This window comes from Artemia sp. Qi Xiang Cuo, chromosome 6, assembly GCF_049724085.1.
Source record: "Artemia sp. Qi Xiang Cuo chromosome 6, ASM4972408v1, whole genome shotgun sequence".
Taxonomy (NCBI): Eukaryota; Metazoa; Arthropoda; class Branchiopoda; order Anostraca; family Artemiidae; genus Artemia; species Artemia sp. Qi Xiang Cuo.
The window spans coordinates 36,517,344-36,544,672 of NC_142799.1; the positions used below are offsets into that span (position 1 = coordinate 36,517,344).

General features: G+C 33.8%; 2 protein-coding genes across 2 annotated transcripts in view; one reads left to right on the forward strand and one right to left on the reverse strand.

The window, feature by feature from the left end:
• Positions 1-3,110: 3,110 nt before the first annotated feature.
• Positions 3,111-15,461, forward strand: LOC148951183 (endochitinase-like). The gene is made up of 6 exons (XM_089091018.1): positions 3,111-3,164; positions 4,894-5,088; positions 8,776-8,857; positions 10,984-11,201; positions 13,371-13,514; positions 15,278-15,461. The coding sequence occupies exons 1-6, from the start codon at positions 3,111-3,113 to the stop codon at positions 15,398-15,400; spliced, it is 816 nt and encodes a 271-aa protein (XP_088947144.1). The 3' UTR covers positions 15,401-15,461.
• Positions 15,462-15,569: 108 nt separating this feature from the next.
• The window catches only part of LOC148951184 (angiogenic factor with G patch and FHA domains 1-like), a 63,063-nt gene continuing 51,303 nt past the window's right edge, over positions 15,570-27,329 (reverse strand). The window contains exons 9-11 of the mRNA XM_089090704.1: positions 26,767-26,953; positions 19,232-19,328; positions 15,570-16,145 (exon numbers count right to left, since the gene is read on the reverse strand). Coding sequence (XP_088946830.1) covers positions 15,975-16,145; positions 19,232-19,328; positions 26,767-26,953 — 455 coding nt within the window. The 3' untranslated portion in view covers positions 15,570-15,974. The remainder of the gene's footprint in view (positions 16,146-19,231; positions 19,329-26,766; positions 26,954-27,329) is intronic.

Genomic DNA, 27,329 nt, shown 5'->3' on the forward strand with positions numbered 1-27,329 from the left:
AAATATATACCTCAGAAATTTTTTTTCCAACATTCTTAACCAACCTTCAAATAACACTAAGAGCCGAACTTCAACCGATTTAAATACAAACAAATAAATACCACTAATCGTCCACCCGGAACAATTTTACTTTCACTCAAATTCTAAGAATTAAATTCCGAATATTCCACCATAATCTTTACCACAGGTGTCGCAATCCAACCCTCAACAACCGGGAAGATAAACCAATTCCGTCAACAAGTTACCGTAAAATATCATTCAAGATATCTTGATAACTTTTATTATACTTATGTAAAAGCTGATTATACTTAAAACAAAGCTTTTTAAATTGCCAAGCAAGTTTATTGGTGGAAAAGCCTCTTATGATTAGCTTCTTGCTAAGTAACATACATCTATTTCTAAAATTGATGTAATTAGTACAAATTCTTGCATATAGTTGGGAAAAATACGATGAATATGTTATATTTGAATGAATATTACTTTTTGGAAATAAAAAATTAACTATTTCAAAATTAAAATCGTCTGTTTTATTATATATTTTAAAATTTATTGTATTATTAGTTATCACATTAATCTCTAAATCTAGAAAATGGTCATATTTGCCATTTCCATTACTGGATTCCAGCTTTAACTCTGGTGGATATATTTGTCTTTCAATCTCTAAAAAATTTGAACAATTTATCATCAGAAGGTCATCTAAATATCTTTTATTATTTGAGAGAAAATACTTTAAATTACTTGGATTCTCTTTATCCTTCATATAATTGTATTCTAGATAATTTAGAAATTGGTCCGCTATAACTGGACTGGCATTAGGCTACCCCCCATAGGAATTCCATTACATGGATAATATTGATTGCCATTAAATTTTATGTAAGTATTAAATAGAACAAATTCTAGTAGATCAAAAATCATATCTAGGCTATAACATCTTGAGCTAGTTGTACTATTAAAATAATTAGTCCATCTCGCCTTCTTATTATACGCATCAATTTTTAAAAACGGAAAATTAGACAAAAGAAAAGCTTTCTTAATAATATTTTTTAAATTTATAAATACTAAATTAATGGGTAAATTTGTATATAATGTAGTGAAATCAAACGAGTCCAATCTTTTGGCTGAAACTAAAGCAAGAGAGTCTATTACTTGCAGCGAATTATTAATACTCCAGTATGGATTAAAATTAGAAATTTTTTTAATTCCCGAACAATATGCCTCAAACTTACTTTTAATTTATCCTAAAATACACGACAAGTTAGTAGCCGCAACTCTGGTCGGGCACCGTTCTGCCCCCGCAATAAAGCGTGGTGTCGATGGATTTTTATGAAATTTTGCCGTCCAATATAAAAACAGAAAATTTTTATCATTATCATTAACTTTAATATTAAATTTTTTAAAAAGTATATCCTCTATTCCAATCAATAGACTATTATTAACATCTTGAACCTTTTTATATGTATTTGTTGTACTAAGCTCCTTTGTTAAAACATCACAATAAAGCTTCTGACAAATTATTGCAAAATTATTATTCGCTTTATCAATGGGTACAATTACAAAATCCCTCTTTATATTATCAATTGCTTGTTTTATCTTAGAATTATAAAAAGCAACATCATTATCATGCTTATTTGTCTTCTTATTTATCTTATTTCTAACCTTATTAATAATTAAATTATTCCAATTCTGGAAATATTTTTTATTAATTTTCTCTTTTTTGCACCAATTATCAATAAATATGTCGAGATTATTATTTAACCCTCTAAGCAGATTCGAGGGTTTTAGATGATTTGAAAGACGGAATTTAGCCCCCATTTTCATTATATTTTGCAATTCAATTTGCTTAATTATTGTTAAATCACCTGTAATAATATGTTCGTAAGTTGGATTAACAAACGATAGCAATTGGTCACACTTACAAATAGGTTTCCAATTACTATCCGTGTCAAAGTTCCTAAGTATTAAATTATAATTAAAAATCATTTTTTCTATCGTTTTTGAAAATTTATATGTTATAATCGGATTATTCTTATGCTTCAAATTACTAGGGAAGGCCTGCTTCACATCAGCCTGGATTAAAATTCTAGGTAAATTTATAACCTCAATTTGTTTACTTATAAAATTTGTAGGAAGATATAATCTATTTTCCTTATTAACAGTCTTATCTGACTTTTTATCATTTGAATTTCCTTTAGTTCTAGCTAGAATACATACTGTATCATAAATCAGTTTAATTTTTGAGTTACATGGTTTTTTATTATTTACATTCCAAAACAATTTTATTAAATTATTTTTTGATAACTTATTTAAACATTTTATTATGCTAGCCATACCATTATACTCAAATAGTTTGCAAAATTCTTTCAAATAGATTTCTAAATCTTATTCTCTTTTCTATCATTTTTCCTATGCCGTCTTCATTGATTTTTACGTTTAGCGGGATGATTAAAAGAAGTATGGCCCATTAAACCATTTATAAAATTAACAATAACATTAGACATGTCTCCATATTTAGCCACTCCATCATTCAACCCGAACGGATAAGCAGTACCGAGGGTCTGGATCCAATAGTCTTCACGTTTACGTAAATTTATATTTTTCTCTTCTTTAGTTAGATTACTTATTTCCAAATTTTCTAAAATCGTAATGGTTAAATCAGTTAAAGCACAGGTACCATTATTACAATGTTGTACTAGATATCTATTCGTTTTTTTACCTTTAATTGTGCTTTTGTGCCCCAAAAATCTCTCATATATGTTATTAATACTTTCCCCCCCATATTGTAAGCCACAAATTTTACACTCCAAAAGATAGATGATATTATTTGTTTTACAATTTTCCCTACCCCGAAATAAACAATGAAACTTGTTATTATGTAAAGTGATTTGTACCATCGCCCTTGGGGTTAAATAGTCTCGGAATATAAAAAAACGACCAGTACACCTACAAATATCCGATAGACCGATTTGAATCTTACTAGAATTCTAATTTATCATTAAGAACAAGGTAAAAAACCAAAAACGACAAACAAAACAAAATCCAAATCATATCCAAAAATCAAGCATATTTCCATTAACCATAACACTGAAAAACAACCCAAAACCAAAAATAAAATGACTTCCCAGAACAATTATCCGTCTCAGGTTAAAACCTGGATCAGGGTTAAGGTATGTCGGGTAAAAATTTTTTTAAACAATTCCTCCACCAGCACTAGATCCAACCTGAAATCATATAGTGTATTACGGTAATAACCTGGCAAAAAAAAAAAAAAAAAAAAAAAAAAAAAAAAAACTGTCTTCCTACTTTAGTAACTGAAATAAATGAGCACTTGAACAAGGTCTAGACCCTACTCATCCATCCAGTTCCCCAGGACAAAACAGTATAACCAATCCGTCAGTCCGAAAATCAAGTCCAAAATAGAGCAAAATCAGCATCAGTAAGCATACGTCTATGTTCCAAAACCAAGCTATAACACCTTAAATCTACAAAAACATTATATTCCCAAGGTGATCACCATATATCGGGGCTCGTCAGATGAAAACTCATTGCCTAAATGGGTTTCGGCGCTTAAATTTCATTACCCAGGCAATTGAGCGCGCCATGCCATAATCTGGCATACCCCTATATAGTACCACCAATGGAATAAACATAAACAAAATCCAAAACATCCAAAAAATTAAAATATATCCCTCAGAAAAAATTTTTCAAACATTCTTAACCAACCTTCAAATAACACTGAGAGCCGAACTTCAACCGATTTAAATACAAACAAATAAAGACCACTAGTCCTCCACCCGGAACAATTTCACTTTCACTCAAATTCTAAGAATTAAATTCCGAATAGTCAAACCTAATCTTCACCACAAGTGTCGCAATCCAACCCTCAACAACCGGGACGAAAAACCAATTCCATCAACCAGTCACCGTAGAATATTATTCAAGATATCTTGATAACTTTTATTATACTAATGCAAAAGCTGACTGTCCTTAAAACAAAGCTTTTTAAATTGCCAAGCAAGTGTATTGGCGAAAAAACTTCTTACAACTAGCTTCTTGCTAAGTAACATACATCTACTTCTAAAATCGATGTAATTATTACAAATTCTTGCATATCTAAATAGTTGGGAAAAATACGATGAATATGTTATATTTGAATAAATATTACTTTTTGGAAATGAAAAATTAACTATTTCAAAATTAATATCGTCTGTTTTATTATATATTTTAAAATTTATTGTATTATTAGGTACCACATTAATCTCTAAATCTAGAAAATGGTCATATTTGCCATTTCCATTACTGGATTCCAGCTTTAACTCTGGTGGATATATTTGAATTGCAATCTCTAAAAAATTTGAACAATTTATCACCAGAAGGTCATCTATATATATATATATATATATATATATATATATATATATATATATATATATATATATATATATATATATATATATATATATATATATATATATATATATATATATATATATATATATATATATATATATATATATATATATATATATATATATATATATATATATATATATATATATATATATATATATATATATCATATATATATATGTATATATATATATATATATATATATATATATATATATATATATATATATATATATATATATATGTATATATATATATATATATATATATATATATATATATATATATATATATATATATATATATATATATATATATATATATATATATATATATATATATATATATATATATATATATATATATATATATATATAAAACTCGAGGTTATACCTCCTTTGTAAAACCTCGTATGATTGGCTAGGCGTTACGAAGACTTACAAATATTATTGAAAGTGAGATAAGCTATTTTATCGATGCTTCTAGAATGACGGGCTGCTTCTTTGGGAAGACTTTGGATGTCCAAGGGATAAGTTAGTAGTTGGTGTCCCATTCTATGGAAGAACATATACCCTAAGCGATCCAAATAATAATGATTTAGGAGCTTATATACAACAGTGGGTTGGAGGAGGAGCTCCAGGCCCTTATACCAATGCATCAGGATTCATGTCTTACTATGAGGTAAGAAATTTCTCTATTGGTTTTTATCCTTAATATATTTTCTTGCACTACATCTAGGTATTTTTTTTATGATTGCAAATATTACAACTGTTGTTGCTAAGCACACATGAAATATTTAAAAGATCGTTACTTCAGATATCCTTTACATAACCTCACGTGATTGGCTAGATAAAAGATGTAATATTCATATTTAGTTATCTGAGATTGGTTCTGAGTTCAAACATTCCATGGGTTCTGCTATAGTTCCAAAAGCGTAATAAATAAGATCCTCTAGCGTAGATTTTGGATTTTGTGAAAAATTTTATCACCTAAAAATGTTTCAAACGATAAAGACAGAGAGGGAAAGGGATTTTTGGAAGTTTTGAAGCCACATACAAAGCCTAGGAGCTGGAAATTTTTTTAGCCCCATTGTTTCTAAAACATACGTTTTTTGAACAATTACGACAAATAAAAATTAAGTTTCTCTAAAGATGACTGGAAATAACTAATGAAAATGAACTGAATTTTTAAAATATAATGATATTAATTCCTGGAACTCTCAACAATTCAATATTTTATTTAACAGTATTATTTATTTTTCAATGTTATGATTATAAAATTTACTTTTAAAACATACCTTGTTTCCAGTAAAGCCTAAATTACACAACAGACTTAAGAAGTTTTACTGTTAGGGGGGGGGGGGAGTAGCCAAACTCGTTTGCAGGAATTTCTGTTCCTTTTTTAGTTTGACTTGAGTATTCATTTTGATTTTTATCCATTTTACGATTTAATTATTCATCTATATCATACCTGTTACCTTTATGTTTGATGGGATTATTTATTTTAATTATTTGTTTCAATTATGTTCTTTGACAGCAATTCGTGGTCGTTTTAAGTTTGAACTTTTATAGGACTTTATTTCTACTCGTTAAAAAAAAAAATCAGTTCATTTTTATTGGCATGTTTTTATTGCTGGCTCATAAAAAGTTTTTCATAAAAATTTCCTGAAAGTTCAAACTTAATGCCTAAGCTGTTCTTGAAATATTTACGTACGTCCTTTTGACAACCTGGATGCAAATAGCGTCTTTTGACGACACTATAAATTAAAAATAAATAATACATTGAAGCGTTATGACTCTTTATTAGAGGCAACGCCCGTGTGGTACCTCTAATATCAAGGATCAGACAAAAACTTTAAAATACGAACTAGACCAAGGTTGTAGAAATGTATCACAGACCAATCCATGTGAAAGAAATGCACCAGGTCCCCTGAACACGAATTTACAGTTTTTCTTATGTTTTCTGAATCTATCATTTCAAAGTAAGCAGAAAAAATATTTCCTTTGAGACGTCTGTGTGGTAAGACAGAAAGTCACAATGGGTCAAATGGGCCTAGGCGTTCCCCTGAAAACTCCCCCCCCCCAACTGAAAAACAGTATATATAATGAAGTTTTATTTAATTAATATACGTAGTTTGCTGTAGACAGCAAACTACTTGGATATAGAGCCGAAATATTTTTTCGGAACAAATTTCACTATCTTTAGTACATTCCCTGTTGTTTTACTTGCTTATGTTTTAATCCATGATCATTCTTTGGCAAAAAGTACACAATTCCAAATATTTGCAGATGAGAGCTTTAAACCTCTACAATAGGGTTCTTTGATTGTTTTGTTGTTAGGTAGGGGGCAGATGCCTCAAAAGATGCATTTTTATGCCAAAACATCCTATCTGTCATTGAGCCTTCATATAAATACGGAATTAGTTCTAAGGAAGGGGTGGGGGGGGAGGTGTAGGCCGAAATTGATATTTAATCCCTCTTGATTTCTGGGAATATTTCCGGTCTACGCTATTATTATGAAAGTAAAGAGTAATATTAAACCCCCAAACGAGCAAAATTTATTCCATATAGGATGGGAGCTGCCCCTTCATCATCCTCACCTCCGCCCTATAGTCGTAGAAACTTCGGATGATGCTCATTCGATAAGAAATTGAGAGTTCTATGCCTTTTCTTTTAAGTATAAAACGATTGGAGACCAACCAGCTCCTGTCCTAAATTTTTTTTGATATCTTGTCCTTTTGTTATCCCATAGGACATCTGATCGATATTCTGAGGTCTCTACTTTGTACTTTCTCTTTGGCTTCTCAATTTTACGTGTGGGAATTTTCTATGGGAAAGGGAGGGAAAATTTTCCTGGGAGATTTTTTGCAGGGGAAATTTTCGGGGGGCATAACGCCGGCTCCCGGGTCAAACGTAGCCACCATGTCATCTTTAATCAAACAAAGCGTTGTGGTGGATATTTCAAACAGACGTAACATATTTTCCATAATACCATTTTGCAACACAATAAAGATAGTAGTTAAAACTCTTCGTTGAGATGTTCAAACGAATGTTTTGGTTACTCATTTTATTAACCATGTTTTTAATCTGAATAATTTTTAGGGGCTAAAATCAAGAAAAGGTAATGTTTACCAAGAGAAAATCTTTTTTAGTAAGAGATTTTAAATGAGCGTCTTCGATGATTCATACCGCTGTACAATAGATTTAAAAAAATCAATATGATAATCAAACATCAGAGATATTGAAGAATACTGAAACATCATCACAGCCACACACATTTACTTCCAAATAAGAAAGACACTTGCAGGGGTACCACAATCACTAACTCCGGAGAAGCTTAGGGGTCAGAACGATATTTGAAGAGTTGAGTCCCTAATAGGGAATAAGCACGAAAGAGTCTTAGAGAGTATACACAAATTTACTCTGTGTACTTTCAGAGAATTAAGAACCCGTTCAGTTCAAACCAATGAGTCCCAGCGTCCTTTGGTAAAATGATAACCTCTCCAGCGACAAACAATACTATTCGGTTAAGTGGCAAATGCACAGCGCAAAAAAATAACCATTTCTATGCAACTAACAACACTACAAAAAGAATGGAAATACCACATGGTGTAAAAGACGCATTTTTCTGGTGTGTCTGAATGTCAAGCAACCAAGTGCATCATTTCCAAACATAAAAAAGCCACACTCTAATTACAAACAATTTAATTTACTAACCAAATAAAACTATCTAAAACGTGTCCCAAATACGGCTTAATTAAAACTTATAATTATGACCTACGGTTTCTGCAGTTTTTAATCACATCAGAGCAGACAATGAGTCAATCGACCTTATTTACTAACAAGAGTCATATTTCACTTTGAAATCGAATTAAATTGCTAACAAACCAAACGTATCTTACAACTATACCCCAAAAGGTTTCATGAAAATAATGATTACGCAAAAACTGGATTTACTGAGACACATCTTTAAGACTTGTCAGGATACACTAGATACCTACACACAGGGGATGGAGAGATCCCTTCTCCCTGGAGAAACAGGAAAATAGTCATATAAAAAGTAAATTCTCGCGTTTTGACCTCTCCGCCTTCCCTTACCCTGGAACACATCATTGATCTTCCCCCTCAGGGTCGAACCTAATTGCATCTATTGTAAAGTTAATATGCTTTCCATTCAGTATTATTTCGAGTTTGTTTTTCTTCTTATTTTTTTGTGGTGGTATTTTTTTTTCTTGTTTTGTAGAATTTGATTTTGATGCAGATTAAACACAATAAAAAGCATAGGGGGTATAGCCGTTCTACCTCAGCCAGTCAGTACTAAAGTGGGTAACAATGAAAGTTGATAGCGAATGCAATTTTTATTCTTTAGATCTGTGTAAATCTTCTTGACCCTGCCAGTGGCTGGACTGACAGATACGATGATATAGGCCTTTGCCCTTTCACTCACAAAGGTAAGTACTCAAAGTAGTTTTGAGGATTAATTTTAATCCTCAGCCGTCTTTAATGTATTTGGCCTAAATTCGTTTTCCACAAGATAACACAAAAAAAAAAATGGTGCACCATTTTTCCACAGCTTTATTCGAATTGTTTGATACAAAAGGTACTTCCCAAAATAAGATCGCTTGTGCTAGTTACCCTTTTTTTATATTCGAGATTTATCTTCTTGCTAAAAAAAGAAATAGTTTGATATTTTTTTTTCCGGCTAAAAAGGATTTTGGAATTCGTACGTATCTTTATGAAGATGTTTCTCCGTTCCTCAAAACTTGTTTTTATACCATAATTGTCTTTACAGTTTTCATTATCTGTTTTTAGTTACATTCTTAAAGCTAATGGATGGATTTCTTCAAAGAAATTTAATTTTTTTAATTCATCATATCCATATGTCTTCTTTTAAGTAACATTGTGCTTCAATAGCTAAGCAATAGTAGAATTATTACAGTCGTTGTTTATTTTAAGAATGATATCAGAGTAATGTTACATATTTATTTCAAATTGTTGCAGATTTGAGGTGAGTAAATGAAATGTAACAAATTTTGGCAGTTAGGGGATCTAAGGTTAGGGGGATCTAAAAAAAATTCAACACATTTTCAGAAATATAAAGAAAAGATGTATCTCTTCTCTAATCTTTTTTAATCCGAAAACTACTTGTAGATGATTCATCATGTTTTTTTACTAGTTGTGCGATGTTTCATATTGATATTATAGTATAGTATCTATCAAAACTTTCTGGATTCTTCGATGTATTATCCATATTTATTACGGACAAAATGCTAAAATCAGTTCCTACTTTCCGAATAGCAGATATCTTTTTTCCTTTATCCATTCTTACAAGTGCATTAAATAAAATAAAAAAAACTAGTATATTCAACTGAAAGTAAGGAGCAGCATAAAAACTTAAAACGAACAGAAATTAATACGTATATGAGGGGGTTCGCCTCCTAGTTAATACCTCGCTCTTTACGCTAAAGTTTGAATTTTGTTCCAATTCCTTAAGAATGACCCCTGAATCAAAAAGGCCGTTTAATTAGAATAGATAGCTCTTATGAAAGTACTAAAAAACTTTAGCGTAAAGAGCGAGGTATTGACTAGGGGGTGAACCCCCTTATATACGTAATAGTTTCTCTTCGTTTTAAGATTTAATGTTGCTCTTTACTTTCAGTTGAAAAAAAAAACATTTTTTAAATTTAATTTCTGATGGTTTTTTAAATAATGCTGGGAAATCCGGCACCCCCTTCAAACAAATGTCCCTTCCCCCATGAAAACATCCTCCCTGGACAGATCCTCCCACGTAACCCCCTCCCCCAACCCCCCTCCACCGGAAAAAATCCCTCCTGAAAACGTCTGTATACTTCCCAAAAACCAATACTATATGTAAACAAAGGGCAAAGTTAATAGCTTGTAACTCTTCCCCTGGGGACTATGGGGGATTAAGTCATCCTCAAAGGCATAGTTATTAGGTTTTCGACTATGTTGAACAAAATGGCTATCTCAAAATTTTGATCGGGTGACTTGGTGAAAAAAACGCGTGGGATGGGGTGTAGTTGCCCTCCATTTTTTTGGTCACTTAAAAAAGAGCACTATAACTTTTAATTTCCGTTTGAATGAGCCCTCTCGGGATATTCTAGGGTCACTGGATCGATGCGATCACCCCTGAAAAAAAAAACAATAAATAAACACGCATCCGTGCAAAAAATACAAAATTCTACATTTGTGAAGATAGGAGCTTGAAACCTCTACAGTAGAGTTTTCTGATACGCTGAATCTGACGGTGTGATTTTCATTAAGATTCTATCACTTTTAAGGGGATCTTTTTCCCTTTTTTCGACAATAAGGCAAATTCTTTCAGGCTCGTAACTTTTGATGGGTAAGACTAAACTTGATGAAGCTTATATATTTGAAATCACCATAAAATCCGATTCTTTTGATGCATCTATTAGAATCAAAATTCCATTTTTTTAGAGTTTCAGTTACTATTGAGTTAGAGTTCGGTTACTCCTTACTTACAGTTCGTTACCACGAACTGTTTGATACGAGAAATGTGATTGGTTTTACTGGTCTTTACCTCTTTACTTTCAAGATAACCAATGGATTGGATATGAGGATCCAGATTCATTGACGTTAAAAATGGATTATATTCGTGCAAGAGGATATGGTGGAGCGATGACATGGGCAATTGATATGGACGACTTTCAAAATTTATGCGGCCGGGGGCCAAGTTCATTACTTCAGGTCTTATACAAAGGAATGAAAGATTACCACGTCCCTATTCCACCTCCCATACCAACCACTACACAGGTACGTTTGTCCAGGAGTGACTATATGAAGCTTTCCCAATAGAAACCAAATTTTTAACCTTGAATAATATTTTGGAGAAAACGGTCCAAGAGAATGCAAAATTTTTCTACTTTTACTTCAACGACTGTATAAATTAGTGACAAATTTTGAAAGATTAAAGTAAAAATTAACATACATTATTTCTCATTTAGAAATGATTGATTTGTGATACACTCAAAGTTGTGAATTTGATGAATATGAGTTTATCTAGCAGAGTTGAATTCAATACCGGCGGCCAGATATTTATTTCTCTTTCCCAGCGGTCAAGACAAACAAAGAGTGTTCTATTTTTAAACACAGAACAAATAAAATAAGATTGGTAAAACAGAATTTTATACAGAATTTTATATTCATCGTTGTAAAAAGTATTTTATAATATATTTGAATGTTTTTTTTCTTTGAGTATTTTTAAATACTATCTCAAACAGTTTTCTAAGTATTTAAATATCGAAATACCTTAGAATGATGTAAAATATGAATTTCTGGCTCGATATTATTGATTTCTTGTCTCTTACTGATATTTTGTTCTTAGCATAGGGATTCCATTTTGATAAAAATTAGAAAGTGACCAACTATCTAAATTCATTTCGAAACATGGATTTAGTTGGTTCCAAAATCCCTGTGGTCCTTGATGGGAGAGATGGATTGATCAACACTGAAGAATCAAATGGACTGAAACTTACTGTTTCCAAAGTTCTTCGGTTCAAATTCCTTTGGAATGGATGACGGATGATAGTAAAGTCAACCCATCTCACCCTGCTACTCGGTCAGATGAATTTTTGTTTAATCCACAGTGTATCTTGTGTCAAAATTGATGAGAAAGTCTATGATAGGGATTCAACTGTTACAGTTCAATTCTTGGATGATTTTAACGACAGAAACAGAGATTTCAGTAACCTAGAATTGCATTCCATAACTAAAGACCTTTGCTGCAAGTTCAAAACTACTTTACCATCGTAGGCGTCAATGGAAAGACTTTTCTCAACATGGGACAGTTTTACTGAGATTAAATCTGTCGGCTGATGACACATTGGAAATGCTAATGTTACTGAAAGCAAATTTAAATTGATTTTTTTTTTTGTCAGCCATATACTGAAATGCTGTCTTCGACTGCGTAAGAAGCAAAGAAGATAATAACTGATATGAAGTTATTAGATATTCAAATGTAGATATATTCTTTTGCTAAATACTTTTTTCGAAACGCACTTGTAAATACTATTTAAGAACATTTTTCGTCGAGTATTTGGCATTATATCGAAATACTCTTTATAGTATTTTTAGAATAATGCATAATGACAATCAATGTCAAGCAGTTTCGAGCAACTAGTTATAACGGTTAGGATTACAAGAGCAAACTAGAATAAATTAGTAAGCAAGAAACAGAGATGTATTAATTTGTAATGGACCTCTGACAGCCTTTGTTTGAGCGAAATCCTTGTGGCTTTTCTTCCATACCAATAGCAAAGGCTTCTTAAAGCGTCAAAAGGAGGCGAAAGTGGTTATACCTGATTAATTGCCTCCATTTTTGTTAGATTTCTAGTGGCTATTCACCTACTCACGTATTGCAATACTTTTCAGTTCTCAGTTTTCTGGAGGCAATCATGGCATCAAAGATCAATAGTTTTGTTATCCTGAACAACAGTGGATCTTAAATCACAATTCCTTCTAAACAATAATCCCACAAGCAGCTCGCACAAAGAGCGAGGATGACAGGTGTAATATTATTTTTGAATGACTATTATTCTACACCACTGTGTATATTAAAGCACATATGGGTATGTTGTTACCCGTAGTTATCCAAACTGTTTCAGCTAAGTCGTGGCTGGTTAAGCATCTGTTGTTATACATTGCAGATAGCATCAGATATGTTGAAACGATACGATAATGATGCTTCGTTTCAAAGCAGGATTATCAGGTTTATTTGATGTTCAGAACGATAAAATTGTGCGAACATTTCAGTTCAATACTTCCTCGTCATGTTGGTACCTAAGTTAAATTTGAACCCAACGGGTTCTTACTGACCTCTCATTTTCAAAGAGCTCACCAAATACAAATGCTGTATTAAATCTGGAAATTTCTTATGAAATTCCTTATGAAATTAATTTCATGTAGCCATTTTTGTTATTTTAGCAAACATGGTGGGCACCTCCTACAACAAAGAGTACAAGTCCTGGACCAACAACAACGAGAGACCCTAATGCCCCGACACTGGATCCGGATCAAATAAACTGCAACGGGGCTCAACAATATTGGCCACATCCAGATTGCAACAAGGTAGTTCGATGCTTATGGTTTTATTTGTGGTCTTACTAAAAATTTAATGTTGAGCAGTTTCATCGGAAATCTTATTAAGGCCTAATAGCAATAAAATAAAAATAACACCTTTCAAATTGTTAAAATTGTTTTCCAAAACATTTGGCCTTTCAACAAGGGATTGGAATTATTGAAAAGTCGTTAGTATAATTACGTTAATGAACAGCGAGTAAAGAGAAACATTTTTCCCACAGTGAAAATTTACAGTAAAAAACATGCTTTCTTATATTAATCGCTAATCCTAACTTCTTCAAGATTGATTTTTGCCCAAAGGAAAAAACTTTTGTGATTTAACAGAAGGCGAAAAAAAATCCTCCTGAAGATGGATAAGAATCAAATCGAACCATTGAAGTTGAGACTTATGGAATTATATTTTGTTTTTTTTTTATTTTTCCTAAAAACCAGAATTTTTGCAGAAGCAAATACAACTACGAATATATAAAAGGGAACTGGGGGATACTAAAAAAAACTATATGTATCGTATAGTTTATGGGGGAGAGACGAAGCACTCCCCAACATCCCTGAGGCCTCTTTCAAACAAAATAGTAAAATCCATGAATTTTATTCCCGGTAGAGATTCAGCTGAATAAAGTAGCATATCTACATATTCACAGGGAAGTTTCCTGTGGCAAAAAAAAGTTATTGATATTCAAGAAAAAAATAGGTCATTGAATCTAAATCTGTTCTATTTTTAATTAAATTCTTATACTATTTGTATTTCAACATTCTTTTTTTACTTGTAATATCAACACTTGGTCAAATTTTATAACTGTATACAATTCTATGATAGTACATATTCTACAAAACCTTTAGATTTTAAATTTTTGTGTCACTGTTTTTTTTTTTTTTTTTTTTTTTTCATTACTAGCATATTCATTATGGTAAGTAAGAACCTTACCGTACAGATAATGTGTGACCATCTCCATGCAAGTAGTGTAAAGATATCATTTCTAAAACTCTTGAACCAGTATCAAAACTTTAACTTGAAGTATTTGGCAAAATTACGAGCAAGATCAAGAAGTCTATCTTGATTAATCACGAGAGTGCTTTGCTCAGCCCATACACTTGCCATCGAAGTTAGAGCACATTACTGCCTGAGCTCAAACGAAGACACATCCCAAGGCATTTGAAGGCCAGAGGCTATGCTGAAGGCATGATCAACCTAATCATTTCTATTTTCGATAATTCTTTAGTTGTTAAATGATAGTCCTTAATAATTATGTTAATTCTTTTTAACGGTCTAGATTCCTCTCCTCCCCCCTCCCAGACCATACTTCAGGGTATGCCCCTATAATTACATACAGAAATTTAAGTTTTTGTGCGCATTTGGTTTTGTTTGTGTTTTAAATTACTTATATGCAATGAAAAATCAGTTAAATTAATCAAGCTACAAATGTAAAAATTTATGCAAAATAATTTTAAAAACAGGGGCTATAAAAATCGATAAAACGCGAAGTAAGAAAAAAGACTTTAAAAACCCTTCATCTGAAAGAGACAGGCTTCCAGACGCGAAGCTAAAATACTTAGGCTCATTCTAATTTAGTTTAGGCTCTCTTTTTAAAATCTTTACCTATCATATGTATATATATATACATTTTTATTGCATTTACAGATAGAAAGGTACTGTGTTCTAAGAAACTAATTAGGATCAGTAATCTATTGTCGTTTCTAGTTTCTCAATACAGTTGAATTTGCAGATAAATTTCCATGTTTTTGTCTTCTAGTACTATTGGTGTGTTGAAGGAGTTCCAGAGGAGCAGACATGTTCTGGTGACCTTGTATGGGATCAAAGCATCCTCGCCTGCAATTGGCCAAATAGTTCAAACACTGCCAACTGCTCTATCTAAATAAGAATTATGGGCTTTTGTTTTGTTCTTTCATTACTTTGAATATATGTATAACACTACACATTATTAATTTTGGCCTGTAACTCTCGCATTTTAACTTCTTCCAATCTAGCAAGCTATCTGTGTGTCTTAGTTTCTGTGTTTTAAAGCTCGTCGTAGTATTTAACACAAAATAGGCATTGCCAAAGTTTTGCTGTCAAATGTTCATGTTTGGCATTTCGATTCGCTAGGGTTAAAAACGTTTCAGGGGAAATAATTAATTTCATTCAAATACAAATTAAATAAATAGAACCAATACATGGGCATAACCATAAAATTGAATCAGGAGGGATAAAAAGTCGCAGAATATTTGCTTTTGAGCAGAACCCTAAAGACAACATTTCCTGTCCTCTCACGTTGCTTCAAATTTTTCTGCCGCAAAGAAAGATCACTATGACAGCAGGCAACACAGTAAACAGTTTAAAACTACCATACTTTTCGTATTATCAAGGACTAAGAGTGAAGGGATTTCCCTGGGACATCCTTCAGTCTAATATCCCCAAATTTGCAGTTAGACTCACTTGATGCTTTGAGCTTAAAATAGTTCTTCTGTCTTGCTTTCTTTTATTTTCTCAGGGAGCTTTTCAAACCTTTGCTTTGTCTTCAAAAGAGCAGCTCGTTTTTGTTTTTGTTTCAACGTCAAAGGAGGCATATTGATTTCTTCAGCACCAAGACCAGCAGTGCTGGAGCGGGCTTCTACCCTTATCTGAAATAGAAAAGAAAGTTTGGTTGATGTCGGCAAAGGCAAATTTTGTCAAATGTTTCCTAGATGAGCATTCAATAACTATTTTGATTAACTCTAAAAAAAAAAGAAAAAAAACATGAAAACATTCACTGTTTTCATTGAGAAAAGAGAGAAGAGAGAAAAGGCATTCATGAAAAAGCGTTCTATTTGAGATGCTTATAATACTTGACAATATGATTAGCAAATGTTGTTCACAAAATAACCAATTTGTCTTTAAGAAAAATGTTGGATGTGATCATGCTCATCACCAGCCTGTCCCTCCATACTGTTGAAAGTTTTCTGTTAGATTTTTGCTTCTTTCTTTTTGTAATTGTGGATGTTTCTAGGGAGTCCGGCTTATTCCCCGCCAGAAGATTGCCCCCGAAAAATCTCTATGTGTAAAATTCCCCCAGAGAAATTCTCAGCGCGGAAATTTCCCTCCCCGGAAAATCTCCCTCGACAATTCGCCTCTTGAAAATTCTCCCCAAACGTAAGTTGAGCAGCCAAAGGGAAATTAAGACAAATAAAAAAAAGCAATGAAAATGTATGATTCAAAATCAGCTTTCATGAGGGAGAAGCGGTGGTTCAGTGTGTAGGCAAGGAAGTTGGGCGCCAGATGCGCAAAGGAGCAGATTTCAATGCCCAAATTATCTAAATCTCCATGAGCCTTCAGATAAATATAGGGAAGGTTATAGAGGTTGGGGGTTAGGAATTGATCTCTCGTCTTCCTTTATTTAGACTAAGCCTGAATAAGGGTGCAGCAGGGTGATTCCTCCCTTCTTATTGCAGAGAAATGTATCTGGCATTTATTTTACAGCTTCTTTTAACTAAACTAATTTATTCATTTTACATAAGACTATATGCCATCATTTGGAAGTGCACATCAGTTACTGTGAAGAAGGGGTGGTGGTATTATTTTGCAGGCGGGGGATGCAGAACCTCAAAAAGTGCATTTTAATGCCAAAACATCTTTACTCTCGTTGAGCCTTCAGATAAATATAGAATTAGTTCTAAGAAAGGCTAAGAAAGTGAGGTAAAAATTTATATCTAGCCCCTCTTTATTACCGGGAATATTTCTAGTTTATGACGAAAGTAAAAAGTAACATCAAACCCTAAAATGAGCAGAATTACAAAAAAATTATTCAAAAGATTCGGCGTTGAGCCAATATTAACGTTGTTGAGCCGAAGTAGAAAATTAACATGACTTGCACGCCCACTTGTATTGGCATCTCTTTAGCAGCCTATGACAACAACATAGTGAATATAAGACAAACGTAGGCCGTACTTGAAAATAATTCCTATATATTATAACCATACTGGTTTAGTGTTCAACACGAAATCCTCGTTATTAACCCCTAAAGCCACGATCTAGATGCTGTCTCTCTTGGAGAGCACACTGTACATGAACAGGACCATCTAACGTACCTTGGCTAAAGCTCAGGTTTAACCGTAACATTCTAGCCCCCGTAGCTACTTGTTCTCGCATCTTTTTGGTCCCTTTTCGTGCCGTGACCCATTACTGATATCCATTTTTTTTACCAATGGCGATACTACATAAAGAGATACTAGTGATAATGCTCTATCCAGCCGACATGATGTAGCTAGCCAATTGGCTGTTGTCCAGGAGAAAAATGAGTAGTATTCCGTGTCCTTACTAAGAGTTTTTTTATTCCTTTCGATGTGTTGCTACTACTACTACTACTAACAACTCACCGCAGCACCAAGCCGCCTTTTTTATTCCTTTCGATGTGTTGCTTGCATTAGAAATATCTCCATTTATCAGAGTAAAAAAATATAGGCGAAATACATAAATACATCAAAACATCAATTGTGGATGTTTTATCAATTACCATCAATTGTGGATTTTTTACAAACACATCAATTACCTTGTGGAAGAAAAAACAACCAGGATTTTCTTGGTAATAATTACAAAAAAAAAAAATTCCAAAAAAAGGTTAACCAAAGAACAGAAAAGTTAGAACCTAAGACGAGCAGAAATAGTCATATAACAAGTCAATCTAAAAACGAACAGGAATTACTATGAACTAATAAATAAATTTAAAACGAACAGATCGTAAAATAAATAATCAAACCAAACTTAAAAAAAGTAGATATTATTATGGATGAATAGCTGAAACCTAAGACAAACATATTAAAATGAATACATCGTTTTGGGCTGTTATTAACTTTTCTTTGAAGCTTGTTTGCGGAAATCGTTTTTTTAGATTAATTTCTGTTCACCTTTCAATTACAATAGATTTATTATGGGTTAATTGTGGGAATATTTGTGAAGTATTTTTAGATTTCGGCTTAAAACACAAATAAATTGGATGGCAAATCCTAGGCGAATTTGGAACATGCTATCCAAATGTTGGATCAGCCACATTTTAGTTCAATTACTTTTAAATGGGAAGAGGGATTCTCGAACATACTGACTAAAAATCAACATTGTTGTTGGCCTTCTATAAGGCTGAAGCTATCTTGACCCCATTATGTAGACACTCCTGTATATACACGAGTATTAATCCATCATTTTGGTATGTTTTTAAGCGAAACAAGAATTCAGTGTTCCACGGGCCCCTTCAATGAAAGTAGGACAAATTCAACTTTTATCAAATCCGAAAATTCCCAGTTTGTGCGATAACTTTTCGCAAGATAGTGGCATTGACAGCATTTAAAATTTTTGTCTGGCAGGAGTCAACCACTAGCATGCCTGTAAATAAGATATTGATAAGCTAAGAGGTAGAGGAGAGAGTGAGAGAGAGAGGGAGGAAAAGAGAGAGAGAGAGAGGAATAGAGAGAGAGAGAGAGAGAGGGAGAGGGACGGAGAGAGAGTGAGAGAGGGACGGAGAGAGAGTGAGAGAGGGAGAGAGGGAGAAAGAGAGAGAGAGAGGGAGAGAGAGAGAGAGGGAGAGAGAGAGAGAGAGAGAGGGAGGGAGAGAGAGAGAGAGAGAGAGAGAGAGAGATGAGAGGCAGAGAGAGAAAGAGAGAGAGAGATGAGAGGGTGTATGTGAGAAACGGTGTATGTGAACCGTCTCCTATCACAAAAGAAAATTCGGATTACTTACTGGCTCAGCTATTCCCTGCGTTTTCCCAATTCCTTCACCTTTCGACCATCCCATTTTGGAGAGCATCTTGAACCCTTTATTGCTTTCTTTTATGCTCCTAGAATAGAAAAATCAGCACCCAGAGAATACAAAGGAAAGCACAGAGACAATGAACTTCCACCTCGAAAAGCAGTATCATTGAGGAAAAAAACAAAATTTCATCTCTAGTACTGGTACTAACATACATAATTTCAATACAAACTTCATTACCAAAAAGCTTTCTATTTTCTGAGAAAATATGGGGGTTTGAAAATTAAAAACGTTTTAATATTTGAAAATGTTTCTTAACGTAACATCCCCCGTCAAAATAAATTTGTGTGCAGGCCTGGCTTGAAAACTTTCTTTCTAGGAAGGGGGGGGGGACAATAAACAGCGAGAAAATCATAATTTTGATTTTCGAATTCAGTATACAAAATTATGACATTAGGAAAATAAATTATGAACAGCCAAAAACTGTGTTTATCAGTGTAATATAATTGTTGGCTTCTTGTCATTAAAGAAGCATCAGCTTTCCAAAAAAATCGTCCATTCAGAAATCAGTCTACAAGGTATTTAGAAATAGGTAGAACATCTTACAATTTTCAACTTGACCATCTTAAATAATTTGAGTTGGCAACCTGACCATCTTAAATAATTTTTAAGACCTTCCCCATCATTTCATAATGTCCACAATGACAAACTTTACCGGTTCCTATTTAGCTAGACCTCATCAGCAAAGTAATTTTCAGCCAGAGTTCAATCTTATTCTGCTAATCTTCTTTTTTACTGGGAGTAACTAATCTATCTACAAACTTTTATACACCTGTCTCTTAACCTCTTTTATTGATATTTGATAGTACTTACTTCCAGTTCTATGTCAACCTCGTCATTTCCTTTCCTTTACTATTTATTTTCTTTTCTCAACGCGAGGCACAAATTAAGCTTGTCAATAATTTCTTGTAGCATCGTCTAATACTAGCATTGACGTTTATAGGAACTTGAATACCAGCGTTAGAAGCGTGAGTTAAGTTAACCTTTCTTTTAGGCTATGTTGGCAAAAATAGATTAATCATTGTTTTCTTCTATTTGTCCTAGGTCAAGCAGTGGATACCTTAAGATACAAAATTGAGGAAGTAGATTTAGAATACTCAAAATAGAGAGGAGCAAGATCAAGCACATCGAGAGTAATTACGAAACAAAAAATGAAATAGTATATAAACGTCACAGACTATTTTAGAGACATGCCCCATAAAGCATATAAACTCAACTTGAAGATAACAAATAATTACTTCTCTACTAAAAGTAATACTGATCCCCCTCCCCTTTTTTCAATTTTTCGAAATACTTCACTGACTATTTTAGAAAAAAAAATATTTAAAAATTAAAAATAAATACACATACAACATGATTACATTTTGCAACAGTTTTCCTCGCAAAAAAGTTTCATTGTAACACTGATGCTAATTTTTATGCTGAGTTAATAACTTTAATCGGAAACTTTTCATTGTTTTGAAAAAAGAAATTATTGGAACTTTTCAGATGTTTTGTGTAAAGTTTTTAAGCTAAAAATTTATTATTTATAAGATCCGGGTGGGCTGACTACTTTTTTATCAATCTTCTAATTTCTAGAAAGTTTTACCAAATGCACACAAGAATGTTTGATTAAAAATACAACTGTTGTCCGATCTTTATAGCACTCAAGGTTTAGCATTATGAGTTTTTTTTTTTTTTCTTTTCTTTAACACCAAGAACACACACAAGAAAAGCTTCAAACAATCATTACCGAAAAATGGAAAATACATAATTACTTGTTTGAATTGTGGATATAAAATGGTATGCAGAACATTATTCAAGAAAAATTATTTGTTTTTAAGTTAATGGTCAAATTTCGCAACGCAAACATCAAAATTATTACGCAAAAACTCTGAGGGAAGAAAAAAAAACGGCTACATTTTCTAATTCATTGTAAATATATACTTTTTATAAACCACTTCATCTAACCTAAACAGTCTAAAACTGTCCCACAAAATCAATTACTCATAAGTAATGCTCTGCAGCTAACGGTTAAAAAGACACTATCCATATAAACAAAACTCAGGTATAGAGAAAGTGAAACAGAGAACAGAAGCTTACTTTTTCTTTTTAATGTCCGAGAAAAAAAATGCTAACCTACTTCATAGTCTGTAGAAGTAGCGAGACAAAATGTCCTAACTTCCAATTTCTTAAGGATTTTACAACGATCTAATCAAAAGAACATAAAAAATTTAAAACCATCAATTTCCCAGAAACAAAATCAGAAATCACTACCTTCAATCTTCATCGCAGGAATCTTCTATACCTGCGATCAAAAATAATGTGTCCTTTCTAGGGTTTTTCAGTTTGATTCCGGAAATAACAACCTGGAAATTCTCAATTCTAAATTTTTCAATTCCTTTCATGAAATTTTCAATTATTATCAATTTTTTTTTAATTTTGAATGCATAGAAGACTTGAGCTTGAAACGGCTGGAACAAGTCCGGCTTCGATCCGACCCAAAGGGGAAGAGATTGAAGCAGGGTTTTCAGGAACCATTTCATTTGCACGTCTACCAGACGGGTTTGCCATATTTCATCCAAACTTGTCAAGAAGCAAAATCTAGTGCCCTCGTTGTGCATTTGAGGTGCTCGGACACAGATCAGCCTCTGCTAGGGTGCGGGAGAGGGTCCTTAAATTCTTGTAATCAGGACATCTTCCCGTAAGGGCCACCACATCTCAACTGAACTTGGTGGGAGTAAGACGTTGTGGTCTGCTTATGCCTTTTGAAAAGCAGAATTCCTACACTACCTATTTGGGTAATTTTTACCTATAGAGTATACAGTCCCTGCACAATATAACAGAAGATGTGTGCAATTTTCCCCGAACAAATAATATACATAAAAATACGGCAAAGAGTGTTTTAATTTTGCAATCAAACTGAATTGATTTGAAAGTTGTAAATTGATTAGAGGAATACCAGTTGGTATAAAATGATTGAAAGTCATTGTAGCAAATTTTTACCGTGTTTTGGAATTCTATCAACGTTTGCTTCGTTTTGGGATTCGTTTGAGGATCCCTGGATCCTCAACGAATCCCACGAGGGGATCCAACGAGGATCCCATCGTTTTCCACATGTGGAATTAACAACATCTTCGTAAAAAGATTAATTAGTGGTAGCCATATTAATCTTAAGTAGACCTACTTTACATTCCTGGAGGTTATGAAGTTAGCTTATACTGGTCCTATTGCCCATACCTCCAAAGTTGTATTTTACACATCTTTAAATTTGGGATGATCCAATGGTGAAAAATCTTCCCACCTCACGCTTTCAAGCCTATATGATACGCAGTAGAGTCCCTTAACACAAAAGGCGTATTATACCTCATTGAATTAGGATAGTTAATAAGTACAAAATTTGCCAGACTCACAGATTTCAGACTGGGCTTAGGAACTGTCTCCCTTAAAAGGCATGTTATGCCTCATTTGAATCAGGAAGATTGAGAGACTGTAGATTTGCCCGTTTCATGGGGACCAAAACCCAAATAGAGCCCCAAGAAGTCCCCTTCTGAATTTTATTATGGATTATTTTCACCAGGTTGAATTGTTCGTGGATCGATCTGAGCCCGATCGAATTTTTCAGGGGTTGATTCTGCAGGGTCGATTTTTGCTTTGATTGAATTTTACACTGGAGTGAATCTTGTCTAGGTTAACTTTTGTTTAGGTTGATATTTCTCTCTTTGAGTTTTACTAATTCACATTGGTTAGTTTACGTTAACCCGTTTGCAAGACTTTATGGAAAGATTGACTATAAGCAAAATGAATATGTTTCTTGTACAGCAAGTTTCCCGTGGATTGAGTTCTACATGGACTGAGCTTCAAGTTAAAATTTTGCTATTCGAATTTAGCGTGGGTTCAGCTGTATTCGGGTTGAGTTCTCCGGTCTAGGTTTTTACGAAATTGTTAACAAAACTTACGTATAGATCATAAGCAGCGCAATCGCGCTGCCTAAGTAAAGACATTTTTTTTACTTTTTTTTACATACCAGGGCACTTGGTATCGAAGGAGTTGTCGTAGAAACTTCGAAAAGGGTTCATTTGATTGGAAATTGGAGTGGCTAGTACCCTTTTTAATAGTCGAAAGTGATTGGAGGGCAACTAGCCCCCCCGCCCATCATTTCCCCAGACACATCCAGTAAAAAATTTGAGATAGTCATTTTGTTAAGCGTAGTTTTTTTTCAGATAGAAAATATATTTTGAGGAAGTAATTTCCCTACAAGCCCCAGGGCAAGGATTTTAATTTATGTCCTGAGGGCATATAGGAATGACATTGGCATAGTGTATTATTTATTATTTTTTTTCCTTTAGACCAGGGCACTTCGTATCAAAGAAGCTGTCGTCGAAAAGAGACTTCGAAAAGGGTTCATTCAATTGGAAATTGGAGTGGCTTGTGCCCTTTTTAATAGTCGAAAATAATTGGAAGGCGACTAACACCCCTTCCACGCCCACCATTTTCTGAAACACACCCAATCAAAATTTTGATTTCCAAATAGAAATTATGTTTTTGAGGAGGAAACTCCCCCAAAGCCCTCAGGGCAATGGTTGTAAGTTATGCCCTGGGGGCATATAAGGTTTTTATAGAAGGCGTTGTCGTAGAAACCTCAAAAAAGGCTCATTCGATTGGAAATTCAAAGGGCTAGTGCCCTTTTTAATAGTCGAAAGTGATTGGTGGGCAACTAACCCCCCTCTCACGCCCACCTTTTCCCCAAACACCCAATCACAATTTTGAGATAGCCATTTTATTCGACGTAGTTTTAAGTTCTGGAAATTAGGTCTTTGAAGATGACGACCCCCCCCCCCCACAGCCCTCAGGGCTAGGGTGGTAAGTTATGCCCTTGGGGTATATTAGATTTTTATAGAACACGTTGTCGTAGAAACTTCAAAAAGGGCTCATTCGATTGGAAATTGAAATGGCTAGTGCCCTGCTTAATAGTCGAAAGTGATTGAAAGGCAACTAGCACCCCTTCCACGCCAACTATTTCCCCAAACACATCGAATAAAAATTTTGAGATAGCCATTTTGTTCCACGCAGTTTAAAGTTCAGGAAATTATACCTTTGAGCAGGACACTCCCCCCACAGTCTTCAGGGCAAGGGTTATAAGTTATACCCTGGGGGCATATAAGGTTTTTATTGAAATCTTTGTCGTAGAAACTTGAAAAAGGACTCATTCGATTGGAAATTCAAAGGGCTAGTGCCTTTTTAAATAGTTGAAAGTTACTTAAGGGCAATTAACCTCCCTCTCACGCCCACCTTTTCTCCAAACACGTCCACTACATATCTTGAGACAGTCATTTTGTTCAACGTAACTGAAAGTTCTGGACATTAGGTCTCTGAGGATGACAACACCTCCCCATCACAACCCTCAGGGCTAGGTTTGTAAGTATGCCTAGGGGACCTATACGGTTTTTATTAAAAGCATTGTCGTAGAAGCTTCAAAAGGGCTCATTCAATTGGAAATTGAAAGGGCTAGTGCCTTTTTTAATAGTTGAAAGTGACTGGAGAGCGACTAACGCCCCTCTCACGCCCACCATTTTTCCACAGACATGCAATCCAAATTTTTAGTTAGTTATATTGTTCACCTTAGTTAAGAATTCTAATATCTTGGATCTTTAGAATGACAAACCTCCCACAATCCTACGCGCACGTACTGTAACCTGCTCCCTTATGACATAGAAGGTTCTTATAGACAGCGTTTTCGTAGAGGCTTCAAAAAGAGCTCCTTTAATTTCAAATTGAAAGGGCTAGTGCCCTAAAAGGGCATATGAGGTTTTTATAGAGCGTTTTAATAGAAACTTTGAAAACTTTGAAGGGCTAATGCCCTTTTTAATACTCAAAAGTGATTGGGGAAAAACTAACACCCCTCCCACGCCCACCACTTCCCCAAAAACATCCACTAACAATTTTGAGATAGCCATTTTGTTCAACGTAGTTGAAAAGTCCAGAAATTATGTCTTTGAGGATGACACTCCCCCCAGTCCCCAGCGCAGGGGTTGTATGCTATGCTCTGGGGGCATATAAGGCTTTATTGGAAGCGTTGTCGTAGAAACTTCAAAAAGGACTCATTCGATTGGAAATTGAAAGCGCTAGTCCCCTATTTAGCAGTCGAAGTCGATTGGAGGGCAACTAACGCCCCTCAACGTAGTTGAATGTTCTGGAAATTAGGTCTTTTCCAGCATTTTAATATAAACTTAAAAAAGGACTCATTCAATTGGGAATTGAGAGGGCTAGTGCCCTTATTAATAGTCAAAAGCGATCGGAGGGCGAATGACCACCCATACCCATCCTTTCCCAAAAGCTTCCGATCAACATTTTGATATAGCAATTTTGTTGAACGTAGTTGAAGGGTCCTACTACGATACGAATAGTACGGAAAAAAATAACACAGAAATTATGTTTTTGGGTATGACAACCCCCAACAGCCCCCGGGGCTAAGGTTGTAAGTTATGCTCTGGGGGCATAAAATGTCATATGGAAAGTGTTGTCGTAAAAGCTTCAAAAGAGGTTCTTTCGATCGGAAATTGAGAGGGCTATTGCCATTTTTAATAGTCGAAATTAATCAGAGGGAGAATAGCCCCCCCCCCCCCCCCAACGCCCATCATTTACCCAAACATTTCCGATTAACATCTTGGTATGGTCTTTTTGTTCAACTTAGTTGAAAGGTATTGAAATTATTGTTTTGAGAATGACAATCCTCACCCCGTAGCCCTCAGGACAAGGATCGTAAGTTATGCCCTTGGGGCATATAACGTTTTTATAGAAAGTTTTGTCACAGAAACTTCAAAAAGAGCTCATTCAATTTGAAATTGAGAGGACTAGTGCCTTTTCCAAAAGGATTATTAAAAATAATCCTTTTAAATGTTTTCCTTTATAACTTTAAGAAAACATAAATTGTCTGGGAACTTAAAGAATATATATTGGCGTACGCATAATGAATTGATTGTGCACATTTTTTTCCATAAAGTTATTTGAATTTTTATCAATAAAGTACAAACTTTGTTCTAGCTCTTAAAAAGAAGAGGGTTTAACGCCATTCCGAGATCAAATTCTTCTTATCTGGAACTTGACCTATTTTATTTAATTTTTGTTTTGGGTTTCATTTATTTATTGATAACTATTTTTGTTCATTTTTGGTTTAATGGAGTTCTTTGGTTTAATCATTTTTGGTTTAATGTTCATTTTTGGTTTAATAAGGAACAAAAGTATTTATGCGTGAGCTACAGTACTATATGTTTAACCACTAGATATTTTGCTTTTATCAAGCCATTACTAAGTCCTTCAGAATTTGTTCCATGTTTATAGTTTATAATTCTGAATAATAAAAAGCTGGATTGGGAGTCACAATCCTCATATACTTTAGGTTACTTTTTTACAAGTAGGATATATCTCCAAAAAGTTAAATGGAAAGGACAGAAAACAGACAACAAAAGAGAACCAAATAAACTTACGCATTAACTGAAGCAGTTTCCACTTTTGCGTTGACATAATCGACTCCTTTCTCTTTTCTTCTGGCTTCAGCTCTGTCTTCATATTCTTCTTTTATCTGTATGTTTGCTGTTGGTTTTTGTATCCCGTATTTTTCTTTCAAGCGTCTCATTTCTTTCCTTCGCTGTTTTTCTGATGACTTCTTCCCCTCTAAAGAAAACATGTAATTAGAAACATAAAATAAAGGCTACCACCTTTAAATGCAGACTAAAAAGGTAATGTACATGAATCTAATACGAAAAAGAAAATTGGTCAATAAAAACGACCAATCTACCGGGTCTTTGTATTACCAAAGTTTATTTTTGATTGATTACCGATGGAAATGCCCTAAACTATTCACCTAGGGGTGTGAGCTTTTTCCAAAATGATCGGTTTAGGGATACTGAAGACACTTCTTAACAAAAAAAAATAAAACAGAACCTCAAAGCTCATATGGCACTTGCTTCAAGCATCAAACGCTCTATAAGCTACCAAATCAAACACAACTCCCTCCCCTAAACATGCAACCAACATCCTTGTTGCCAAT